Source organism: Anguilla rostrata, chromosome 18 (genome assembly GCF_018555375.3).
Source record: "Anguilla rostrata isolate EN2019 chromosome 18, ASM1855537v3, whole genome shotgun sequence".
Classification (NCBI taxonomy): domain Eukaryota; kingdom Metazoa; phylum Chordata; class Actinopteri; order Anguilliformes; family Anguillidae; genus Anguilla; species Anguilla rostrata.
In genome coordinates, this window is record NC_057950.1 from 5,829,857 (window position 1) to 5,855,766 (window position 25,910).

At 46.2% G+C, this 25,910-nt stretch overlaps 1 protein-coding gene and 2 long non-coding RNA genes across 7 annotated transcripts in view; 2 read left to right on the forward strand and 1 right to left on the reverse strand.

Moving 5' to 3' along the window:
* The window catches only part of LOC135244585 (glutamate dehydrogenase, mitochondrial-like), a 25,613-nt gene extending 11,187 nt beyond the window's left edge, over positions 1-14,426 (forward strand). Inside the window, exons 6-14 of one of the 2 annotated variants that reach the window (XR_010327005.1) lie at positions 2,986-3,165; positions 4,950-5,087; positions 5,693-5,830; positions 6,523-6,603; positions 7,928-8,051; positions 10,457-10,548; positions 11,530-11,592; positions 12,717-12,932; positions 13,037-14,426. Coding sequence is in view for 1 of the 2 variants with exons in the window: in XM_064317015.1 (XP_064173085.1) it covers positions 2,986-3,165; positions 4,950-5,087; positions 5,693-5,830; positions 6,523-6,603; positions 7,928-8,051; positions 10,457-10,548; positions 11,530-11,592; positions 12,717-12,836 (936 nt within the window). In the remaining variant the exon portion in view is untranslated. Of the gene's footprint in view, positions 1-2,985; positions 3,166-4,949; positions 5,088-5,692; positions 5,831-6,522; positions 6,604-7,927; positions 8,052-10,456; positions 10,549-11,529; positions 11,593-12,716 lie in introns of both variants that reach the window. The other variant, XM_064317015.1, reaches the window with a different exon arrangement.
* A 1,277-nt stretch (positions 14,427-15,703) lies between these two features.
* Positions 15,704-19,641, reverse strand: LOC135244586 (uncharacterized). Of its 2 annotated transcripts, none has more exons than XR_010327006.1 (3): positions 19,449-19,640; positions 17,832-18,047; positions 15,704-16,080 (listed from the first exon to the last, which is right to left on the reverse strand). It is a non-coding gene; the product is annotated as an uncharacterized LOC135244586 (long non-coding RNA). The 2 variants fall into 2 exon arrangements; XR_010327007.1 differs by lacking the exon at positions 15,704-16,080 and adding an exon at positions 17,534-17,548 and having other exon boundaries at positions 17,764-18,047; positions 19,449-19,641.
* LOC135244587 (uncharacterized) lies at positions 19,444-23,527 on the forward strand. 3 transcript variants are annotated; one of them, XR_010327009.1, is made up of 3 exons: positions 19,444-19,521; positions 19,577-20,593; positions 21,533-23,527. It is a non-coding gene; the product is annotated as an uncharacterized LOC135244587 (long non-coding RNA). The 3 variants fall into 3 exon arrangements; XR_010327010.1 differs by having other exon boundaries at positions 22,300-23,527; XR_010327008.1 differs by having other exon boundaries at positions 19,577-23,527.
* The last annotated feature ends 2,383 nt before the right edge of the window (positions 23,528-25,910 follow it).

Consider the following 25,910-nt stretch of genomic DNA (forward strand, 5'->3'; position numbering starts at 1 on the left):
CAAGTCTTTTGTCCTGCCTGCCATATCAGCTTGTCAATGTTTTCCCATATCACATAGATAACTTTTTTATGCTTTGTTGCGTGACCACAGTACAGGCGGTAGGCAGCGCTTGTTTGTGTGTATTGGTGTGATTAGTGCAGTCTTATCTGCCTCTGTCTGACTGAATGTGTATTGTATCATGGGTAATGCAGGGATCTGCTACCATGTCTAGAGCAGTTTGTGTGTCTCAGAGAATAAGATCTGCAGGGTTAACAATCACCAGCACTGTCCCCGAGTTGAACTTTCATTAAGGTGGTGAATCCAAAGTGGATTAGACGGGTCTGTTTTGCTGGGCCTATTAATGGCCCTAATGCCTGTAGCCTGGAGCTGTTAATGGCCTGGAGAGACCCCAGCATGCCCCCTGTGTTTTACCAGCACTCCCAGGCCCCTACAGACCACTACAGACTGTCTGTTACCCGCCCTGTATGGCCACAATGCAGACAAGCTGAGCTGGGGCCCTTCACGTAATGAATCTCACCATGTAATGATTCCCGTAGAAAATGAGTATTAGTGGGCTGTTGATAAGTGGGTGCGGTGGGGGTGGGGGGGGGGGATGAGCGATGAGCGGTGAGCACGGGGCGTGGTGGTGTTTGCTTTTACGAAGCTTTGCTTTTATTAGCAGTGCCGCTGCTACAGCAACCGTCTTGCTATTGCTACGGTTTTTGTCCTTTTTCGCTGTATTGACCTGAATGTTTGCCCGATGAGTATTGCAACCAACTAGGAAGCCACTGTAAACGGGGGAGTGGATAGATTTGTTTGCTATGGTAACCATAAGCAACATCTCCGCCTCATCTTCAGTTTTAGACTGTTGAGTTTTAAGAAGTGTCACCAGTTGCAGCTCATCGCGTGGCAAATCTTTGTGTCTGAACTGGCCGTTAAATTGTGTGAAATTTAAAGTAGTCTGCAGGGGAAAAGAACACTGAATTTAAGCATAGCGTACGCTTAACAGCACTGCCATTCACAATCTCCCCTCCCTTAGTTTGCCTGACTCACTTGAACCGAACAACACAGCGCTGTTTGTTTTCTTTGCGCAAGACCGACTGGATCAGATCAGTGACTCACCGGTAAAGCACGCGAGCTGCAGCCCGTGTGGGCCTGTGCCCCCCCCCCTTCCCTCGGCACCAGCGGTGCGCTGTGTCAGAACCCGCCGGTCCGCGAGGGCTGGGCCCCTGTGCTAGCTCTCACTAGCGCTAAGCGCTCCTTCCTTCAGCTACAGATACACGGCTGCGTCCTGCGTAAATGCTGAGTCAGGTGGTCTCATGCCTCCGTCCCGTTTTAAATCGAGTTGGTCCCTTTGGCCTTTTTTGTACAGAATGTCTCCTTGTGTCAGAAGAATTGCAGTTTGTTTTAGGGGGAAACGCTGGTCTCTGCTTTCATCTCTCCTGCTGTTTCCCCTTATGATTTTTGCCTTTGTTCTGTCTCAAGCAGCTTGCAGTTTTGCCCATGCACACCCATCACTTCAAAAAAATCAAAATCAAAAATAGCATTTTCCTGCATTGTCACAACTGAGCAGCTGCAGACTGGTCTTTTGACCCACCAGGCTAGTTTTCCCAGGGGAGCGCTGATGAGCGTCAGTAGGGTTAATGCGTCTGTCACAAGGCAGATGTTACAGAAGGCTGCGGTGAGTGAACCTGCGTTCGTGCGGCTCTTCCCCTGCAGTTTTACTGTGTAGGTCAGTGTGGCCACAGCAGCAGCGGCCATTTGAAATGCACGGACACGGTGCCAGATCTGTCCTCCCGTGAAGGGGCTGTCTTTTGCCAGAGTGCACGCACGCACGCACGCAAGAATCATACTTCCTCTTGGGATGGGCATAAAAATGACAGTGTTTGGCAGCGCTGTCAGTAGCGTTTTTTTTACAGTAGCGTTTTAATGCAGCTCGCTTAATTAAATTAAGTCTGGGGATTTAGCGTCGGACCCGGGGCAGCGAAGTCACTATAAATCTAAAACTAGAGCGCACTGCATGCGAATACGCTGCCCTCCCCCTTCCCCTGCCACTCCCACGGCTCCTCCCCCCTGGCACTCCCACGCCCCCCCCCCCCAGCCAGCCGTTTGTGTGCCAGTCTGGCACAAAGCGGGCCTATGTCTGCGTGGGCTGCCCCTCCCATCCTGTCTGGCTGTCGGCCCTGTCCTGGCCCGCCTCAGCCGCTCCTCCAGCGCCGTCTTCAGCCTCGCCGTCTGATTGGGCAACGGTGGCGTTTCCTGTGTCCCACACCCTCTCGAGAGCAGACTGTGTCTTAGTTTAGTTTTTAATGAAGCTAAATCATTTTTGCATATTTTTTTAAAGAATGACATGCTCTTTATCAAAAGCACATTCAAAACATGGTTCCGTTGACTTCCTTCCACGTGATCATGTGGTGTGTTTTGTCAATCACGTGGAAGCTGCGAGGGCTTGCTGCTGATTGGCTGCTGTGATTTGTGTGCCTGCCCTGGGATCCTCTCTGCTTTGGCGCATTATTAAATTTCCAGTTTCCAGAACCTTTTTTTCCACTCAGTTATTTTTATGTTTTTTGTGTTTTTGCTCACCAGACCCGATCGAAACCGCAGTTGTGTGCGTGCGTGCGTGCGTGCGTGTGCGCATGTGCGCGTGTGTGATTTAGTTGTCCCAAACCGCAGTGAATAATGGGCGTCCGCATGGAGCAGTTTCCTCTGTAGAGCCTACGTCTCTGGCTGGCTCTCATGGATTTGTTCAGAGTTTTCTGCCTCGTGATGGCCTGCTTTACTGGGCTGGCATTGGCTCTTATTTGGTCCTCATGGTGAGACTACACGATGAATTTCGGTTCATTTGTAGAACTGATTAAACTGAAATGGAATTGACCCCCCCCCCATCCCAGTTTAAAATGGCCGCTTTCTTTCTGACGTGTGCTTTTTAAATGATTCCCCCCCCCCGCGCGCGCTCTCTCTCTCCCCGCCTGACCCGAGCGCTGTGATTGGCTCGTGTCCCTGCAGGACATCAACGCCCACGCCTGCGTGACGGGGAAGCCCATCAGCCAGGGGGGCATCCACGGCAGGGTGTCGGCCACCGGCCGCGGCGTCTTCCACGGCATCGAGAACTTCATCAACGAGGCCGCCTACATGGGGAAGCTGGGCCTCGTCCCCGGGTTCGGGGACAAGACCTTCGCGATTCAGGTACTGAACGCCGCAGCGCACCGCTGGGCCTGTCATGAGACGCCTTTTAAACCTTGAGGCCTTGGTAATGTTCCTACAGATTACTCACTGTTCACAAAGAAATGCTTTCCTCCGTTGTGCTGAGCAAAATGACTTCCTTTGATTGTGCCTTTGTGTTAGTGACATGCTTTGGTTAAAAGTCTGGGGTATTTGCAGGAGCGATCGTGTCTTTCACCACCATCAAAAGCCTGTATGTTGCATGCATTGTATTTATTAGATGCTCTTATGAACTGTCTTATATTATAAGAGCAAGCTTTTCTTCCTGTTTTTGTTGCCTCTGCTGCCGGAAGCAGTTCAGACATTTTCTAGTTGGCTTTCAGGGTAGCTCAAGGATAACCTCATGAGCGGGCACTGCTGCAGGAAAGCTGTTCCTGGACGTCTGCACAGAGTGCCAGCGCGCACAATAAAGCTAATCGCCTAAAACTCAGTTAGTCGTTAGATCACAAGCTCAGATTGACCCGGTGCATTTTTGCTTGATTGACTGACGAGACTCGCTAGTTCAATTAAGACAGCACACGGCCCGTTCAGACCCAGCCGCTACGCTAAGTGTGTGTGTGACACACACGGTCTCGCCAGACCCAGTGGCTGTGCTAAGCCTTTGTGGGAGGCTTGGTGCTCATCTCGTTCCCCTTGGTGTTCCAGGGATGTAGACAGGCAAACATTGACCCTTTTAAACCCTCAGGAACATGCGATACACATTTCTCTCTCTAGCATTGCTCCATCCTCACTGTTGAACGGTCTCTACTGAATTCCACTTCCTGACAGTGCGGTCATAGTTTTGGAGCTGCAGCGTAGTGATATTACTGCAATGTGGTTTATGACTGGGTTGTGTGTATCACACTGGGGTTTGCAGTGTGTATCTCCTCTACTGTGTACGAGCCTGCAGCCCTTGCACACCGTCAGACGCTGTAGCCGTTCTCCATGTCCTGTGTGGTGGGGAGGGGGGAGGGGAGGGAGGAGAGGGAGGGAGGGAGGGGAGGGGGAGGGATTTAATTTCATGCCCCTGCACAGGGATGGTCTCATCCTGAAGGTAATTTTCAGAGGGATTTATAGGCGCACACAAAAGGAGATTTATTTATTTAATGTACAGAGAACGTGGTACATTGGCTGCTTCTCAAAGCTGCTTTAAGCCAGCTCTCTCCAGGACATTAAATTTGAAGTACGTAATCCAGCTGGAAAGAACATGTCAAGGTTGGGTCTCTGGGCGAGAGAAACAATGAAGTGTCTGAAAGGATTTTAACGTCTGTGTAAAGGGCAGAGGGCACACAAGACATCATAATTCAGGTTTACTTTGAACGCCTAGTGTATGCATGCATGCATATGTAAACGCGCACACACACACACACACACGCGCATTTGAATGTGAATGTGAATGTGGCTGTATTGTACTGAATTTAATTCCGACAAAGAAACTACAATAATTTCTGCGAACCATACTGACTGACTATTGGGCCAGTGTTAAAGGCTCTTGCTTTCCAGCTGGATGTAAATAGCAGTGTACAGTACAGGTGTGACCCCCCCTCCTCCCCGTATCCCACTGAGTTTAGACACATGAACAGTTCAGGCCTGAGGGGGTTATAGTGCCCCCTGCTGTGCAGCTGTGCTCCTGCTTTCATGTGCAAGAGCCACACTAACGCCGCACTAGCGCTCAGGCACGTGTGAATGGGGCTAGGCTACGCGTGCGCTATCGTTCGTCCTCCTCATCCTCCTCCTCCTCCTCATCCTCATCGTCCCGTCTCCCGCAGGGCTTCGGAAACGTGGGCCTGCACTCCATGCGCTACCTGCACCGCTTCGGCGCGCGCTGCGTGGGCGTGGGCGAGATCGACGGCTCCATCTGGAACTCCAACGGCATCGACCCCAAGGAGCTGGAGGACTACAAGCTGGTGAGGGCCGCGGCGTGGCCTGCTTCCTGGTTCAGTGAGGGCGGCGGGGGGGGGGTATGGGTGGGGGGCAGCGGGGGCTCAGACTCCGGTCTCCCAGGCGGAGGGGGGGGTATGGGTGGGGGGCAGCGGGGGGGCTCAGACTCCCGGTCTCCCAGGGGGACAGAGCCTGAAATGGCTGATTGTGGCACGCCAGGGTGTACTGTAGCCTTTCCTGTTTCCATTCCCTGTTAAACGGGCCCCAGCACTGGGTTATAATGCGAAGGACACAGCAGGTGGAGGGACGCTGCCACCTAGGGGCTGTTCTGTGATACTGCAGCCAAAGCCTCATGACCTCATTTGCGAGTTGCTGATTGCTGTTTGTACAGAGGCTTGAGCAAATATCAGAACCATCACAGGGATTATACATTTATGTATAGACTTTTAATAATTAACCCAGCTGTTCTGATTACAGCTTGCATTACAGATACTTACACAATACAGTATTTTGTTGGAAACAAAAGGTGTCTAAGACAAACAGGTGTAAATGTAATCTTTTGTCCTCTACCTAATTCAGCTGTAAAGAAAAACGGTGGGGGAATAAAATGTTTGTTTTGTGTGACTCTCAGCAACACGGCACGATCGTGGGCTTCCCCAACGCCGAGCCGTACGAGGGGAGCATCCTGGAGGCCGACTGCAACATCCTCATCCCCGCCGCCGGGGAGATGCAGCTCACCCGCAAGAACGCTCATAAGATCAAGGCCCAGGTCAGAGGTCGCCTGCAGCCTGTCCCCTGCACCACAGCGCCCCCTGCAGCCTGTCCCCTGCACCACAGCGCCCCCTACAGCCTGTCCCCTGCACCACAGTGCCCCCTACAGCCTGTCCCCTGCACCACAGCGCCCCCTACAGCCTGTCCCCTGCACCACAGCGCCCCCTACAGCCTGTCCCCTGCACCACAGTGCCCCCTACAGCCTGTCCCCTGCACCACAGCGCCCCCTACAGCCTGTCCTGTGTAGCACAGTGTCACTGCTTCTTTTTAGCATGGGAGTGTTTATTGAGCCACATGCTAACCAAGTTCATGCACAGGGCAATAATAAAATGTCCTTTTAGGTAGAGCAGCAGCATGATAAGGGTGTACTGACCGAGCACATTCTTTCTGTAACGACAGCTCACTAAACACTCACATCACCAACAGGGTAAAATGTAAATGCCATGTCAGTTGCACAATTAAACATGGCCGCCAAATGGCTACTACCAAATTCTCCTGTAGCTAGTCAGTATACCTAAATCTCATTCAAACTCAACTGAACAAAACCATGGTGTTTGTGTGTTTTGGCTCTGTATGTGCACCCTGTTGCTCAGGGTCTGTAGAGAGTTGCTCAGCAGGCCATGTGCAGGGCATTCTCTGTACTCTTGGGCTGAGAGTCTCACTCTGCTCTCTGGATGGTGTCTGTCTCAGATCGTGGCTGAGGGAGCCAACGGCCCCACCACCCCGGAGGCGGACCGGATCTTCCTGGAGAGGAACATCATGGTGATCCCGGTAAGGCCTGCCGACACAGCAGACAGGCGCGTGTGCTCTTTATGGTGAGGTGTAACCGGGGAAGTACCTTACAGGGAAGGGGGGTTTGGGTTCGCAACCCCCACGGATGTGTAGCGTGCATCTGGGTGAACGGAGACTCCTGTGTCAAGCGTAGGCGACTAGTTTAACGCTCAGGATTGAAACCCGCAGCCCCTCACACCGAGAGGCCTGTGGCTGAAGCGGGATTGGCCCTTTTGAGCGTGCACGCATGTTTGTGGGTGCAGAATGTGTGTGCGTGCGTGTGTGCGTGTTACCCAGTTTATTTTCACTGCCGTCTAAAGGAGTCCATTTTATAAAGTGCAGCTCGAGTTTTTTCTGTAATGAAATATGCTCTCTTGCTTACTGGCTTTCACACAGACGCCTCACGGAGGAGATTTATTGGCTCGTGGTCGGCCCTGCAGAACACAGCCCTTTTCTTCAGTACAGTAAATTAGGGCACTAAATCTGAAGCATAAAAATTCATCGTGCGATCTGTGGATCATTGAGTCTTTTGTGTGGCTCAGTCACGATGGAGGCTGAGGAATTTTACATCCAAGACTTCAGTTGCAAAGTCACTTTCTTTCAACCGCATCTGCTTCTAAAGAATTTAAAGAAATGCATGATTATGCAGGGAGAGAGTTTGAAGGGGGGATCGCTTTAAACTTGTATTTGATGTGATCCTGAGAGTGAAGAGTTGAAGTGCTCAGTCCTCCTCTCCTGTGTGTGCTTATGGAAGGAATGGCCTCCCGCTGTGCTGTAACCCATCCACTCCCCCAGTCTCCCCTGGACCCGTGCAGCCGGGCGGGGCGGGGCAGAAGAGATTTGTGGGTAATTTCGGAATATCTCTGTGCCCCAGAGAGAGGTGCGTGTGCTCCCGTTTTGGGAGTGTTTCCAGGCAGACATTAATCATTCTGGTGTTGGGCGGCGAGGCGGGGGAGGTTAACGTGCGGGTTGGGGGCTGATAAACAGTAGGCCGGCTGGACTGCGGAACTCCCCCTCCCCCACGTTCCCCAGCCAGCACGCGCCGTCCCCAGCCCACCCAAAACCACATTCCGCTGCGTTTCACACAGGTTGGGTTACAGGGAAGGGCCCTTTCTGTCTGTCCAGTGCGTATCCACTGGGCTTTGAGCCAGAATGGAGTGCCTGTGTTTATGGGATGGAACAGTTTAGCTACTAAGCAAGGGCGAATTTGTGCTTCACATGGAGTCGCCCTTCATGTGTTGCATTCTTGGTTGGGCGGTATTGGGGTTGTGGGGGCGGAGCTTTTGATTAGGATGCGATTTGATTGGCCGGGTGTCTCCTGCAGGACTTGTACCTGAACGCTGGCGGTGTGACGGTCTCCTACTTCGAGTGGCTGAAGAACCTGAACCACGTCAGCTACGGCCGGCTCACCTTCAAGTACGAGAGGGACTCCAACTACCACCTGCTGTGTAAGTCTGCTCTGTTTACGGGCATCTCTACTGTCTGCTATTACTAGGAGCAACCACCAGGTGGAGCACTCGCACCTTTTCCCCTTTTATGTTTGTTCGTCTTTCTCTTTGGTTTCTGTATGACAGAATTTCAAAGATCTTAAAACTGTGATACTAGTTAGGGCTCCCCTTTCAAATTAAATATTTTAAAATTAATATGTACATCCTCATTGCTAATTTTGGACTGAATCTCCACTTAACTTTCTGTATCGTAATTAGTGAATGTTTTGGTTTAAACATTCTGTTTATAAAGGTGTTATTTTGTCTTCACTGTTTCTGTTGCTGTGGGTTTACCTGCCTGAGGTTTAGCGACACTTGTGACTGTGCATTATGTGTGCGCGCGCGCACGTGTGTTTGTGTGTGTGTGTGTGTGTGTGTGTGCGCACAAGCTGCGTACGCGTCTCCGCAGTGGTTCATTCAGTAGGGTGTGGCACTAATACTCTGCAGTGTAATAAATATCTCCATCCACCCGCACGCTGTGCATTTCTGGTTTCTGGACTGGTTCACGTGCCCCCGCCCTCCTCCTCCCCTCCCCAACCCCCCCCCCCTCTCCGGGCCTCTGAAACGGGGCATTATTGGCAGTCATGTGAGCTGGATGTTCCTGGAAGGGGGGGGCAGAGGCTGGCTGCTAATTGGCTGCTTGTGGCCGGGGCTGCCCGTCCAGTGAGGACTCTCCTCCTGCTCTGCCTGTAAGAGCAGCACTAACGCGGAATCGATCAGCGCGCCGGGGGCCCGCCTCTCTCCCCGCAGAACCCTGCTGCTCCCAGCATGCCCTGCTTTAAAAGCACCAGATCCCGAGAGCCAGGCGCACTCAAATTTGGGCGGCTTCCCTGGCCCATCAGAGCCCTGCTCTCTGACCCTTGAGAATAAGGTTGTCTGTGATCTCAGGGTTGGGAGTTTCTAAACGTTCTTCCTTTATTTAAGCGTGGAGGTCAGTTGAGAACTCTGTTCTCTTTTGGTGTGACGACCTCAGAAATAAAAGTGGCGAGGGTGTGTGTAGCCAGGCAGATGTAGGTTAGGATTACATGGCCAGATGTGGCGAGCCCATTACTCTGGGAGTTTGACTAGGTCCTTGGTGCTGAGTCCTATGCTCTTTTGATGAGACGTTCAGTAGATGACCTGAAGACCCCATGGCACATGGCAAAGTACAACACCTTGGGCACTGACTGTCTGCTGGTCCAGAGGGCCTGTCAGCTCCTGATTTTTTTTTTTTCCCAGCATGCCTCCCGCCCGAGTGCTGAAGGAGCCCACACCTGCGCAGCTTCAGTGTAACCCTGCCGTGCTCCACACGGTCGCCCTGTTCCCAGCGTGCAGTGCATGGAAAGGGCCTTTGAATCCCTGAGGGAACTGATGTTCACTGATTACATGGTTTCCTTGGCGACTGCTGCATGAACACAGCATTCGTTGTTAAAAATGACCTGAAACTCATTTTCATCCGTAGATTGGTTCCTGATTTACTTCCCGCAAGTTTCTCAGGTGGTGGGATTAGAATTCTCACAGGAACTGATTCTGAATTATTTTTAAAAAATGAAATAAATAAAATAAATTATTATTTTAAAAAAATGAAAATCTGGTCTGAAGTGCTTTGTGCTTGCTGGGTGTGGGAGCTGTAATGGAAGTTTGAGGGCAGCTGAGGAAATGAGATGCCATTACCCATAATGCATTGTATCTTACCATCAGATTGAAAGCTTTTGGCTGCTGTTTTTATTTTATTTTTATAACTGCGAGTGATTCGCATCGCGATTGGTATTACTTTAAAGGCAGAAGTTCACATTTGTTCCCAGTGTGTTGCCATTTAATCCTAAAACTCAAGAAAATATGTATCAAAATGCATTGAAAGGTTGCTGACGTAATCCAGGAAGAAACATTTTGCATGTAAAGCATTTAATATGCCCCCTAGGAAATGGTGACCTCATGGTGTGCATACAGTTAAGCTGTGATTTCCTTGGGCATTGATTTTTCAGATAGTTTTTCAGAAATGACGTCAATAAAGCTGTAAAAAAAAAATGTCTTATCAGAGAACATTACATTTGTATTTTAGGCATTGAGCACGTACTCTTATCCAGAGCTACTTAAATTATAATTATTATTTTGTGTTCCATACTAGCTGCTTAGTCAGCTGGATATATTTACCAAAACTATTCTGGTCACGTACCTTGTTCCAGGGGACAATGGCACTACCCTCTCCTGGGATTTGAACTTGAACCCTTACAGCTGCAAACCCAGTTCCCTAACCATTATGCCACAGTGCTAGAGCATGTCTGGGTGCCATTTTAGGATCATAATGTGCTATAAATTGTGTTGGGTGCCATTTTAGGGTCCCAGTGTTTAAGATGTGCCATAAGCTGTGTGCTGTTTGCCTGCAGTGTCGGTCCAGGAGAGTCTGGAGAGGAAGTTTGGGAAACACGGTGGAGCCATTCCTGTCGTCCCAACCGCCGAGTTCCAGGCCAGAGTGGCTGTGAGTGCCCTGCCCCGCCCTGCTGTGCCCCGCCCTGCCCCGCCCGACTCTCACCCTCACCCACACTGGTGTCATGTGACACTGCCGCTTGTTTTATCTCAAAACAATAGATGCAGCTGCTTTGTCATTCTAGCCTGTATTGCACTTTGTCTTCTCGGCCTGTCATTTTAGAAAATTGATTAATTTTTTTTGTTTGTTTGAGTCTGGCTACGGCAATGCTAATTTGAGAGATCAGACATGCAAAGGAGATGAGCCTGTGGCTGATATACATTACCCTTTAGAGAATGGACCACTCCAGTTTTTTTTTAGTTTCACTAGTTTATTTTATTAAAATAGCAGTTAGACTTGACTCCTCAGTTCTCCTCAGTGCGGTGCTGGTCAGCTTGTTTGAACCATTTGGGCTGTGGCGCGGGGACACCTGTAATGTGATACAGGTGAGTTCACGCTGTGGGAGAGTGCAGCGCGGGGAGAGCTCACGTGAGAGAGAGAGAGCCCCGGGCAATCCCAGCGGCCCTCGCAGCGCTGGCCCTCACAGTGCGGGGTCTTTGTGCCAAACGCAATCCTGCAAAGACTGTTTGCCTCTCCATTTCATTCAGCTGTGGCAGGAACTAAAAGGGAAACACGGAACAGATGGTAGACGGTCCCATTATGTGTGCTTCTGGGAGGCACGTTATTCTGTTTAATTTTAGACACCAGTAATTGTCTATGTGGTTTCCCATCACTGGGAATCCCATTTGGTGATGGCGTACAAGCAATTCGCAATGTTTTACTGCTTGCACGCAAGCAGAAGCCTTCAGGAAGAGTGGATGGTGGAACGAATAAACACGGTTAGCTCTTGGATGGTTTGAATTCATTCTTTTTCCTGCTGTGTGGTGTGTCTGTGTGTGTCTGTGTGTGTCTGTGTGTGTCTGTGTGTGTCTGTGTGTGTCTGTGCGTGTATGTGTGGGGTTCGTAATGAGTGCCATCTCTCTCTGCTCCCAGGGTGCTTCTGAGAAGGATATAGTGCACTCCGGCCTGGCCTACACCATGGAGAGATCAGCGAGGGTGAGTGTCCCTGTGTTTCTAGCCTCTAAAGCTGCAGCTCTGACATCACTTCCTGTTGCTCGTGTCTTAGGCCAGTGGAATGCCCATTAAAAGTTTTTTGTTTGACTTCCCTCCAAGTTTTTGAATTCATGTTGAAGGGCCGCTGTTGACCTGCACGGAGCAGGGCAGGAAGGAAAACTCTTTATTTAAAAAAAAATAAAAAAGGAAGTAGCCAAATTAATTTGTTGGTATTTTGGCTTTAAAAAATGTTAAGGCAAATTTGCAGCCCAAGTTCATTGGATTTATTTGGTGCATATGATATTCTCACAACCCCCACTTCCCTGACATTGTGTACATGTTCATATCCTCCCTCACCTCTACACACACGCACTCACACGCAGACACACACACGCCTCTCTGTGCGCAGCTGACTGTTTGTTAGACACACCTCTCTGTGCGCAGCGTCTGTGTTGCGTGAGAAAGGGTGCTGCAGGTAACTGGAGTCGGGCCGACTCTGTTTCAGCTGAATTTAAACACGGCACACCCCACCCATTTGAGTCTCCTTCACCTGCCCCATATTCCCCTCTCTGGAGCTCTAATAATGCTGAAAGCCTAATGCCCCCATCTTTTAAAATGAATTAATTGATGATGATTACTATTAATATTATTATTATTATTAACAATAATAATAATAATACTCATCATTGTATTGTTGTTATTCTTTAAAACTGTAATTGGCTGTGTCCTAAAAGCTTAAAAATATATATATTTTTATATATTAATATATACCATCTATTGATTGATGCTTCAATGTCTTGCTGTTCCTTTGGCCTCTGCTTGGAACCCCCAGTTCTGGAGTGGCTGAAGTGCCTCTGGACACCGTTGTGTTCAAAGCCGTAAAGGCATAATTACATGAGTTATTAGTCTTAAATGAATGCAGATGACCACTTTCCCATGTTACTCAGCTTTAGAAAAGCGGCATTTAAGTGCTGCTCCTGGGATCGGGATGCCAGCCGTCGGCTGCAGACCAGTATAAAGGAATTGACCGATCTACTCTTTCAGCCGTTTTTTTAAGGAGGTAGCTGTGCTTGTGAAAAGCCTGGTTTGGGGCTCCATTTTAAAAATGGTGCCTTGTGTGTCCACAGCAAATCATGCGCACGGCCAACAAGTACAACCTGGGCCTGGACCTGAGGACTGCAGCCTACGTCAACGCCATCGAGAAGGTGTTCAAGGTGTACAACGAGGCGGGGCTGACCTTCACATAGAGGCCTCGCCCCCCCCCCCAGTCTGCGCGTCTGTGTCCGTCTGTCTTGCTGTGGAGACCCAGGACTGTCCTCTCCCATCCCATGCCCCCCCACCCAGTCTGCGCGTCTGTGTCTGTCTGTCTGTCCGTCTGTCTGTCCATCTGTATCCTGTATCTGGAGACCCAGGACTGTCCTCTCCCATCCCATGCCCCCTCCCCCAGTCTGCGCGTCTGTGTCCGTCTGTCTCCCTGTGGAGACCCAGGACTGTCCTCTCCCATCCCATGCCCCCTCAGTCTGCGCGTCTGTGTCTGTCTGTCTGTTCGTCTGTATCCTTCTGGAGACCCAGGACTGTCCTCTCCCATCCCCCCAGTCTGCGCGTCTCTGTCCGTCTGTCTGTCCGTCTGTCCCCCTGTGGAGACCCAGGACTGTCCTCTCCCATCCCAGCTCCCACCCCAGTCCAGCCTCTATATCATATCCAGCGTTTACAGCTTGTGTGCCATACGCTTCCCCTGTGTACCGCGTAACCGGCAGACCATTCCTCTCTCCTGCACCTCTGTTCCACCGGGGGAGAAGTGCTTTTGTTCATAGCCTGCCCTGGAGCTATCCCGGGCTGCAGCTCAGTTAGGAGCCCCCCCTGCTCCCCCCCAGTCCGCTGCCCTCTTTTCGTCTTCCTCTCTCCGTCTCCATCCCTGTCTCTGTCGGCCTGTAACGGGTTTCACTGCCAACGAACGCCAAAAATAACCGACAAACTGACGCGCGGTGGACCGCGGCTTTGTCGTCGTCTCTCTCGCTCCTGCCCCAACGTCGCGAATAAAGCTGCCCGCGTTTTCCCGCTCTTTTTTTTTCTGTTGGAAGACCGCTCGGGTTGTGTTCTGTTACACCTGTGGTGTAGTGTTGAGAGTTAATGCGGCCAAGCGTAGTTCTGGGGCACTACGAGAGGTTAGCGCTGACGCAGTCCTGTACGCATGTGGTACAGGTGCATCTCCAAAACCGTGCCCCACCACGGGGGCTGCCCTGTGTCCTAACGGAACTGTTCTCCCGTCCTCCGTTAGCCCTTAATTACATTTTTTTTTTTTTTTTGGTTTAGTGGAATTGTTCGGGTTTTGAGCAACGCGAAGCACTTAGCGCTGCCACCTGAGTTTGGATGTCGGACTGTATTATAAACCAATCGGTTATCGTTTTTATCCTGTAGTCTGTTACGAACGCGCACCAGAATGTACTCGGTGCGCGCCCACCGGCTCTCCTCTTCCCGAGTCTTTCCGCAGTGCACTTCTTTCAGATTTATGTGCTGCTTTGAGGGCCAGCTGGAAATCCATCTCCCTTAGAAGCACCTTCTTCTGAAGCTGTACTTGTGTAGCTTGATTTTCTACAGATTTTAAAGCGTCTTAGTTTGGATCTGTGGGGTTTATGGAAGCAAAGACTGAGAAGAGAGGGAGTTCATTTGGGAACCAATGCTGTTGTTTTTTTTGTTTGTTTGTTTTTGTTTATGTCCTTCTCATTTCCTTGTTTTTGCCATGTGTAAGCCTTGATTTGAAAACTGCTTTGGGGTCTTTGGTGCATTTATATTGCCTTTTTTTTTGTTGTATACAAATAAAACAACAATGAACGCTACTGCCCACATTCCGTTGTGAAACTTTATGAGCTGCGGTGCTGTGTAAATGACAAAGCTGTCCCCTCAGCTCGCAGTGTTTGTGTTTGTCTGTTTGGTGGATGTAAAATCTACCTAATTAGCCATATTTTAAACATGGTTTTACAGCTGATGACACTGGGTTACTTTCTGTTATTTCATTATAAGGCAGGTCGTACACTGAGAGCGTTGGGACGTTCACGCAGTACTGATGCTACGCTGGGGAAAGGTAGTGTTCAATACCCACTATTCCCCATATACCTCTCTGTAGCCCACAATCTGCTGTAATTAATGGTCTGTGTGCGCCTCTCTGTTATGTGGTGAATGTTCCACTGCGCACACACGTTAAGTGTTTGCTTAAATGGCAGCTGGAACGTTTTGTGCCGAGGCATTTGCACCATTTCTACTGCCCTTTCAAGGGGTGTCTTGCGTATCAAACTGACCGCTGTGCCTCTTGCCAAATGTTGCCAAATGTTTTTGGTTGCATTTGGCCAGAACCAAGGCATTTTGATTTATGCGACTGGCTTTAGACGGGATGAACGTAACCCGAACGCGTCTGAACGTCCCAAAAGCACTGCTCTAGTTCTTATTTCTTTGTAATCCCTTGCTTTGGTGGATTATATTCAACACAAGGCATTTAATTATTTTGACGGACCGCTGCAGTAAAGGGCCTTTTCTTTGCAGTTTCTGTAAGATAATTATGACATACGCTACAGCTTTTATCACCCAGTGAGTTGAAGACAGTCCTACTGAGAGCTCTTACTGCGTAGAACCACTGCAACTGCTGTCTAATGTTAGTGTTGGAGATGAAACTGTGAGTTATAAGTAATTTGTGTTGTAAACACCCCCTGGGCATGTTGGTAATAGATTGTGTCTGATTATTTCTGTATTCCTTCTCAGCTCTAAAAAAATGCCTTTGTTTACCGCAGGGGGTTTTTAATCTTTTCTTTTTTTTCTTTTACTACTTCATTTTGAGACCAGACGAAAACCTTCAAATTAGCTTTGTTAAAAAATTAAATTACATTTTTTTTTCATATGGTCTTAAGAGATAAAATATGATCTTCGATTTGATATAAAATGAGATGGAGAGACGAAATGACATTCCCTTGGACGGGCAAATCCTCTCATTCAGGTCGTACTGTACAACATCTCAAGATCTCCACCCTCCACCTGTATTCAGATCCCTCCAGATCCTAGCCGGATAGGTGAGTATGATGTTCATGTGGGTGGATGACCATAGAATGACGCTCAAAGCAGTCAGTTTAAATTCCAATATACATTTATTTTCTGTTGCCTCCTAGGCAAATACAACTTTGAATATACATAGATTTCAGATCACAGTTGCACAGGATTGTGGGACAGATGGATGGAGTGGTTGTGGAGGGCACCTGCCCAGGTTCTCCCCCAAATAGTCGTCCCCCTCCGCTCAGAGCCAGGGCAGTGAGGAATCCCCCAAGACAGGTGCAGCTCTCGGGCTGGGCGGGGCAGGGTGGGGCAGAGCGGGGCAGGTCGGGGCAGGGCAGGATGTTTCGGGGAGGGTTCAGCCAAACAAGCCCTTCCCTATGGACTTCAGTTGGTTCATGGGGTCGTCGTTCCCGGACATTTCGTTCGCCACGCCCGCCAGTGCGTCCGTGAAATCTGGGGGGCGGGGCGCAAAGGGTTAGAGGAGTCTCGTGCTCCATCTGCTTTAAAAGGCTCAGCTGACTTCACCACAGACCTGGTGATGTGCACGACGTGGGAACATTTGCAAATCCCTCCTGTAAGCCTGTCCTGGCTATTGCAAATGTGCACTCTGTCAATATTTATTTGACTGCAAAGTCAGAGAAACTTTGATTCTGAAAGTCCAGATACAGTGGATGAAGGTCATAGGTGTAAGGTCACCACAGATACAGGGACTGTGCTGATCCACTAAACATATATTGGATAAGTATTCAACCACTGGTGGCTTCCATCAACCAATCCATATGGCATTATGAGGATTATGCAGCACCCGGGTAATGTGCTACAAAGGAAGTTTAATGTACCCAGGGGTTCTTTGCGTTAGCTGGCTTGACAACCTAACAGCTGCAGTCAGGCTTAACCTGTAGCACAAGCTGTCAAGTGATCACAGGCTTTGTTAAACAAGCTGTGTGTGTGTGTGTGTTCCAATAAAAGGGGCGGTGTCTGCAACAATGAGCCTATAGCGGCAAGAAATTTTTAGAAATAATTTTTTGTGGGATGATTTTGGAATGTTCATGAATGACTCATGAGTGTGTGTTGAAGAATGGAAGGGGGGGGGATTAAGAATTGAGAACCGAACATTGTCTGATCCGGTTGCATACTGTGTTTGTGCTAGTGTTTTTGAGTTTTGTTTGTGCTCGTGTTTTTGAGTTTTCTCACAGGAAATCCTAACAATGTGCTCTAAAGATCAGTGATAGCGTTTTAGTTCGACCTGCTGTCTGTTTATTACCACTCAAGATAAGATGGGGTGAGGTTGGCATGAATTATTTATTCATTTTGTCATCCTTCAAAAAATACTACCTACAGAATCCTCCAGGAATGGAGATGCCATTTTCCAAGGAGTTTATTGGTCAAAGGGCGGTACTTAAATTTTTTTTCCCCATCCGTTAGCCTGAATATAACCTGCCCCGGACCAGTTTAGCCATGTAGCACAAGTTACCATGGCGATAAACCCCCATTTAAAAATGAGTCAGCTTTGTGATAGGGAAAGCCCAGGGTTAAAGCTTAAGTTAGCTCGCTAACCCTGTAATCCTGCTTCGTAGTTTACGCCCCTGGATTCCTGTGAACACAATCTTCACTCCACAGCCCCAAGCAAAAACATCTGTGATATGAATGCCAAAAAACAAGCCGCACAGCTTGTCAAATATCCTGTTCATGCATGTTTTCTTGGATGAATGGGGAGTTTTAAAGAAATGTACAGAAGTACGATTGTGTGTACTTCTACGTCTGTTGGGATCAAACTGAATGTGTGAAAAGGAGGGAGCTACTGAGGTGTATTTGCTGTGTAGATCGATGCAAATTGTTCCAGAGAGGAGGTCAGCAGAAGTGATGGACCGATGTAGTGGGTGAGTGTTCCTAGCCATTTGACGGGCTGTAGAGCAGTGGTCTCCAACCCTGGTCCTGGAGAGCTACAGGGTTCTGCTGGTTTTTGTTTTCACCTTAAAAGCGGCACCCAGTTGAGACCCAAGACACCAGGTGAGTTGAGTTAACTGTGTAATCAACTGCTCTAATTGATTCATGAAGTGCAGAGTCACCATGAAAACCAGCAGACCCTGTAGCTCTCCAGGACCAGGGTTGGAGACCACTGCTGTAGAGCTTGACCTTAGCATGGCAGGTTGGGCATTTTTGGGTGTGATGAACGCATTGATAAGAGGGAGAAGATACTGTACCTCCTGAATCTCCCCCTCCTGCTCCTCCGCTGCTCTCATTCTCTGCTGCTTTGCCTCCCGATGAGAAAAGACCTCCTATTCCTCCATCTCCTCCTCCTCCTCCTCCCTCTTTGGACCCTGGGGACAAGATGCCTCCACCTCCACCTCCTGCGTTGCCGTCCTCTGGGTTTGACTCTCCTCCAATGAGACTCTTTACCTTCTGCTTGGCTAGAGTTGCTGAAAGGACCAGAGAGGTTGCGTTAGCCTTTTAAAATAACCGACCAGTATTGAGACCAACCCTGAACAGCATTTTAAACTGATCTCCAGAGGACATGAAATTTTTCCAGCTGAATCTCTGGACTTTATCACCTGGTGATGATCACCTGTGTAATTAAACTCACCTCTATGTAGAGCCAGTGCACTCAGTGAACCACATGTGATCGCTCTGACCTATTCCTTGAAATGCAACAGTAACTCTCCTGGTAAAGTACATCAGCCTTGCAGCTTTGGGTCCAAATATTTGTAGGCTTGCCAAAAAATGTGTGAAATTCAAAACTGAAATCAATATTGGTGTTGGCACATTTAGTCTAGATCTGAGAATATGTTCTGATCTAGTGGATATGCAAGCTATACCTATACATAGATACATCTGATAATTAAATATTCAATATAGAGCAGGTCTACATTATTGTTATTTAACTTTAAAATCACAGAATATTACCTTTGAGTTCCCATGTATTATTTCCAGAGTCAAATTTGTATTCAAACTAGGATATACGTGTGAAAAGGGATTGAATAGATAACATTAATTATATAGCTCTCATAAACCATTTATATTAATTATATAGCTCTCATACCGGACAGCAAGGCTAGTCAGGATGGAGCCAGTTGGATTTGACGCACTAATAATAGGTTGGACAGCGGAGACCCTTGCTTTACCAAACTCTAACGGAAGGCCATAAATAAAAAAACTACAATGTGATGACAAACCACATACAGGTCCTCAACAAAATACAGTGTGACAGTTTCTCGTACTACAATTAAAAACGGTGAAAAAAGGCATAAATCCAGTCTGGCCTTGTTCTGACTCCTGCTGAGGAGATCTGTGTTTAAAGGGATAAACAGGATCCCCCGGTTGCTCGGTCTGACGGAGGAATGCCGCATGACGGGTTTGCTGCAGGGGAACGGACTCTAAGGACGGGGGCGCTGTGGGCCTCGGTGGGCCGAGCGGAGGAGGAAAACAAATGACGTCTGTTCAGAACAAAAAAAAAACTGCAGGAAGCGAAGCCAAGAAACGCAGGGGCACTAAAAGGAAAAGCTCCAGGTCGTTTTGTGCTGTTGGACGGTTATGGAAACTTTGCATCGCAATCATTTGATAATGCGCGTATGTATACGCAAGAGTACGTTTACCGCAAGTGAATGTAAAACAGGACTGAATTAGTCGATCTGCAATCAAGTGTTAGAACTTTTTTTCTTCTTCTTTAAAACAACCCTAAAAAAATAAAACGCCTTCCCTGCTGCAATCATCCATCGCCCCCAAACCGCCCGCAGCCCCCAGCTCCCACTAGCCCGCACCCCCCCCATCACCACTGTTCTTCACCCCCACCCCCCCAGCGCCCCCCACCCGCAAATGCTCACCTGCTGCGTCGACTCCCTTGTCGACAAGCTCGTCAGCCTTGCCTCCCATTAAGCCGGACAGAAAGGAAGCCATGTCTGCAGGAGCCGGGACCCGTGTGCTGTTCAGCTGCGCTGTGTGTGTACAGTAGCTCTGCAGGAGCCGGACCTGTGTGCTGTTCAGCTGCGCTGTGTGTGTACAGGAGCTCTGTGTGTGTGTGTGTGTGTGCTAGGGGTTTGGCACAGGCTTTTATAGAGGCTGGCGCTCTCTGCATTTCCAGTACACGCCCCACAGCTCGGCCCATGGAACTGCAGGACGGGGGGGGGGGGTTGGGTATGTGCCAGGAACGGCGTCCCCCTGCAGGACCCCGCCCACTGGGGAGGGGCACGCTGGACTGGTTCCTCTGGTTCTGAACAGGTGTGCTACAGATGATTCTTTGGTCTTTTTTAGCCTTTTTTCCCCCGTAACCTTGCTTACAGAATAGCAAATCATATAACTCCCTCTGCTTTGTTTTCAAAACGTGTGAGTCAACAGGTAGCACGTAAGGTTAAAAATAGGGTGTTTGTCAGCTTGAGGTTACTATGGTAAACAAATGCAGACCTTATAGTCATTGATTCACAACTAGATAAAGAAAGGCAGTTATTTTTAAAACAAATTGGTGCAAAAAAAAACAAAAAACACATTCATATGCAACATTGTAGATTTGTAGTTACTGTAATACGCTGGGCTTTGTGAACCAGAGGTTGCAGGTTCAATTCCCAGGTGTTTCACTGGAGTTTTCACTGTTAACATCCCGTTGTATAGAAGGACAGCATGGCCTGCATACATCACTTTGTATAAGGGAATCTGCCAATCAAAAATAAGTAACGAGTGAATGAGTGAGTAACCTGTGCTGTGCGTGTGCGCGTGTGTGTGTGTGTGTGTGTGTGTGCGCGCGCATAGCTCTCTCCTGTCTGGTTTCGGCGGGAAAGCACGAAAAGGCAGAGCTGAGGGACTTGACGGGGCTTGGGACGCAGGAAGAGAATATTTTTTGTCTCATTCCGTCTCCTCCCTGTGCTGGAATGTCGAAATGCTGAGTTAATCACCAAAGCAGCATTCCCTGACTACGCAGACCCGAAAAAAAAAAACCCCCAGCCTAGCAGCAGCCGAGGTCATCCAAGCATTTCTGGTACGTGCTACCGATCGCTAGTAGTCATTTCATTCTTTTAAATTGTGAAACTTATGTGATATCAGCACCTGCACTCTGTCCCTTCCCGTGACAAAGGGAAAAGGAAATACTTGTGAATAAATTCCGTGAAAATAAACTTGTGTCGCCGTTGTACGACAGCTTAGCTTTGAGTCGAATCAAACCAGATACATTTTATTTGTATAGTCCTTTTCACAGAAATCTGTCACAAACATGCTTGACAGAGTACCAGAAAAGAGCAAAAGGTCTGAAATCCCAAATAGCAAGCACCTGAGATAACGGAGGGGAAAAAAACCTCTGCTGTCTATTTGCTTTACTGCATATTATTCAAAGAACGCTATGTACTTAAAGAGTTTTACAGACCGAGCAAACTAGTTTTAGACTTAAAGACATAATGTTTATCTTAGATTGCATTGAAATCATTTAACCTTTTTTGCTTTACAATGTTTACATTGTTCAATTGCTCTATGTGTACATTAGAAAGATAGCAGTTTTTGTATGATTCATTTCATTGTGTTTGCCAACATTGACGGACTGATTGATTTATTGAAATTCCAAAATACAACCAAACTGTTTATAGAGATGTATCAATTGGTCTTATTAAACGTTAGCTCCATAATGTTTGGGACATTTTTTTCTTGATTTGGCTCTACACTCCACAATTTTATATTTTTAATCAAACAATTTGCATGTGATTAATTCTCTACTTTCATTCAAGTGTATTTTTATACTGTTTGGTTTCACCGTGTATAAATTACAGCACTTTTCATACATGGCAAATGGCTTCACGTGTGTTTTTGATTAGTCAAGTATGCTCAATTGCTTCTGTATAAGAGAGCTTTCAGTTTCTAGTCTTCATTCTAGTCTTTGCCGGTTTTGGCTTTGGCTTTGCTGTCTATGTTTGGCTTTTGTCAACATGAGGACCAGAGAGGTGCCAATGAAAGTCAAGGAAGCCATTTTGCCATCTATATGGCTGCCGGAGGTACTGGTCACATGTCTTCATTGATGATCTAACTGCTGATGGCAGCATCTGAATGAAATCCGAAGTCATGCTGAAGAGAAAACTTAAAGCAACTTAAAACCTAAGGAAACTAGCCCCCAAAACAAGCAGGAGCTGAAGATGGCTGCAGTACAGGCCTGGCAGAGCATCACCAGAGAAGATGCAGATGCAGTACCTGGTGATGTCTACGGGTCACAGACTTCAGGCAGTCATTTCTTGCAATCCGACAAAGTATTAAACATGACTATTATCATTTATGTAACATTAATATGTCCCGAACATTATGATGCTCTGAAATGGGGCAGCTATGTGTAAAAAGTGCAGTACTTTCTACATGGTGAAACCAAAGTATTTCACCATGTAAAAGCTGAGAATGTACACTTTAATAACATTGTGAATTGTTTGCTTATGAGTCTAAAATTGTGGGGTACAGAGCCAAATCAATCAAAAATGACTTTATCCTAAACATACTGGAGCTCACTATGTTGCAGCATTTCTGAATATATTTTGCATGCACATATATATTTTGAGTGCAAGAAAATGTTTTTTAAAAAAGAACTTAAAATATTGTGCAGTGTTAACAAAAAAAAAATTGAATCCAAAATGACCTTTAAGTTTTGGAATTAGTGCATGTTTCTGAAGTCTGAAACCAGTGTTCTCTGCGCTGATGATTAATATTTGATGACAGAGACAAGGCGTGCCTGAGAAACTGAAACACTTAAAGGGTATCTTGACGTCCGAAGACTCCGGGGTGCGGCAGTGTCGTGATGTGCCTTTGGCCCAGGTTTTCATTTGTTTATTTTTTTTATTTAATTTTTTTTTGGGGGGGAATGAGACGTTGCTTTGTTGGGAAGGCTGTTTCACTGTCCCATCAGCACGTGGAGGTGTCTGGCAGGGCCGAGGGAATGACAAATCCATGGGGCTTGGACATAATATCTCATTGTGAGGATGTAAATAAACATGGTTTATAACAATAAACACATGCCTGTGTAACAGATACTTCCTCAGTAAACACTGTCTGCGCAACAGATACTTCTTCAAAAGAAAATATTTGCTCGTTCTCTGTTTCCAAACACAGCTTTACTGTGTTTGTCTGTATCCACCACAATGGGGTCCTTGGGTCTATAAATAAAGGTTTTTTTTGTGTGTGTGTGTGTCTACAACTTGTTTAATGAATGGAGTATGACTTCCTTTATACAGGCACCAAAACCATCAAACGCATTGCACAAAAATGTCAGTACAGCAAATAATTTTTACTTTTAAATTTTTAATGTTTTTAGGTTAACTTAAAAGTGTATTCTCTCTCTCTCTCCCTCTCTCTCTCTCTCTCACTCTCTCTCACACACACACACACACACAAACAAGCCGTAAATATTTTTAGAACAGCTTCCCTTCTGTGTTTAGTGCCGAGCTTGTGGGAAAAAAAAAAAAAAAAACAGACCAGTCGCACAATGTACTCTGTGATGCTCTGCCAACGCTGTATTTTTCCAACTCCGCCCCCTGGTGTTGGCCGCTGCTACTGCAGGTTTAAGTGTGTAACGATTGGTTGTGGCGCTGCTCTTCCTGCTTGTCTTGCAGTGTCATCCGTGCCAAGCGCTTGGGACCGGCTTGGGTGCATTCCTCAGTGCTGACTCCCGCTAATGATGGGTTTGCCTTTTATTTGCAGCTGGAACTGAACAATGCGAAACTCACTGAGAGATCGAACACCGAATTATACACAGCGAAACTGCGCAAAGCAGCCTCTTATACGCTTTGAAGAAGGAAAAAAAAATGTGACAGATTTCAGACTTGTGTTTCCACATTTCCCATACAGGAAAAAAAAGTGTGTAGTCTTACCACATTCATAAATCTTGCACATCACTGTGTACGTGCCTGTTGTGTAGAAAAAAGTTTTATTAAATCCCCAAGAAGCAGGACAGATGCACTTGAATTGTGTTTATTGGACAGGGTCAATGCACATTAATAACATTTCTACAAAGTTAGCCAGGAAGCCGAACCTTCATCTTTTGACGCTGGGCTACATGACTTTAGACTATAAAACCATGTGAATCACTTTTGTTTTATATATATTTGTATGTCCACCCATATCAACAAAAGGTATTTTGGAATTTGTGCCACTTTTGACCTCATTTGGACATAAGCCTATAGTCTTATGTTTTTTGCCATTTTCCAAGAAAACACTTTATTGATCATAAAATTCTTAAAACACTATATAATGCATTTATTTAATCGCAGTTGTGTTATAAACGTGATTTCCCATCCATCTGTACCAAAAAAAGAGAATTTTGGAAGAGGTGCCATTTTTGACCTCATTTGGACATAAGCCTATAGTCTTATGTTTTTTGCCATTTTCCAAGAAAACACTTTATTGATCATAAAATGCTTAAAACACTATATAATGCATTTATTTAATCGCAGTTGTGTTATAAACGTGATTTCCCATCCATCTGTACCAAAAAAAGAGCATTTTGGAAGAGTTGCCATTTTTGACCTAATTTGGACATAAGCCTATAGTCTTATGTTTTTTGCCATTTTCCAAGAAAACACTTTATTGATCATAAAATGCTTAAAACACATCATAATTCATTTATTTCACCACAGCTGTATTATAAACATGATTGTGCATTCATCTGCAACAAGAACAGACATTTTTAATTTTTCCATGAAAACACTTTATTGATCATAAAATGGTTAAAACACTATATAATGCTTTTGTTTCATCGCAGTTGTGTTATAAACGTGATTTCCCATCCATCTGTACCAAAAAAAGAGCATTTTGGAAGAGTTGCCACTTTTGACCTCATTTGGACATAAGCCTATAGTCTTATGTTTTTTGCCATTTTCCAAGAAAACACTTTATTGATCATAAAATGCTTAAAACACATCATAATTCATTTATTTCACCACAGCTGTATTATAAACATGATTGTGCATTCATCCGCAACAATAACAGACATTTTTAATTTCTCATGAAAACACTTTATTGATCATAAAATGGTTAAAACACTATATAATGCTTTTGTTTCATCGCAGTTGTGTTATAAACGTGATTTCCCATCCATCTGTACCAAAAAAAGAGCATTTTGGAAGAGTTGCCACTTTTGACCTCATTTGGACATAAGCCTATAGTCTTATGTTTTTTGCCATTTTCCAAGAAAACACTTTATTGATCATAAAATTCTTCAAACACATTATAATGCATTTATTTCACCACAGTGTAATAAACATGATTGTCATTCATCTGCAACAAAACAACATTTTAATTTTCATGAAAACACTTATTGATCATAAATGTTAAAACACATATAATGCTTTTTTCATCGCAGTTGTGTATAAACTGATTTCCATCCATCTGTACCAAAAAAAAGCATTTTGAGGTTGCCACTTTTACATTGGACTAAGCCTTAGTCTATGTTTTGCCATTTCAGAAAACACTTTATTGATCATAAAATGGTTAAAACACTATATAATGCTTTTGTTTCATCGCAGTTGTGTTATAAACGTGATTTCCCATCCATCTGTACCAAAAAAAGAGCATTTTGGAAGAGTTGCCACTTTTGACCTCATTTGGACATAAGCCTATAGTCTTATGTTTTTTGCCATTTTCCAAGAAAACACTTTATTGATCATAAAATTCTTCAAACACATTATAATGCATTTATTTCACCACAGCTGTAATACAAACATGATTGTGCATTCATCTGCAACAAAAACAGACATTTTTAATTTTCCATGAAAACACTTTATTGATCATAAAATGGTTAAAACACTATATAATGCTTTTGTTTCATCGCAGTTGTGTTATAAACATTATTTCCCATCCATCTGTACCAAAAAAAGAGCATTTTGGAAGAGTTGCCACTTTTGACCTCATTGGACATAAGCCTATAGTCTTATGTTTTTGCCATTTTCCAGAAAACACTTTATTGATCATAAAATCTTAAACACATATAATCATTTATTTCACCACAGCTGTATTAAAACATGATTGTGCATTCATCCCAAAAACAGAATTTTAATTTTCATGAAAACACTTTATTGATCATAAAATGGTTAAAACACTAATAATGCTTTTGTTTCATCGCAGTTGTGTTAAAACGTGATTTCCATCCATCTGTACCAAAAAAAGAGCATTTTGGAAGAGTTGCCACTTTTGACCTCATTTGGACATAACCTATAGTCTTATGTTTTTTGCCATTTTCCAAGAAAACACTTTATTGATCATAAATGCTTCAAACACATATAATGCATTTATTTCACCACAGCTGTAATAAACATGATTGTGCATTCATCTGCAAC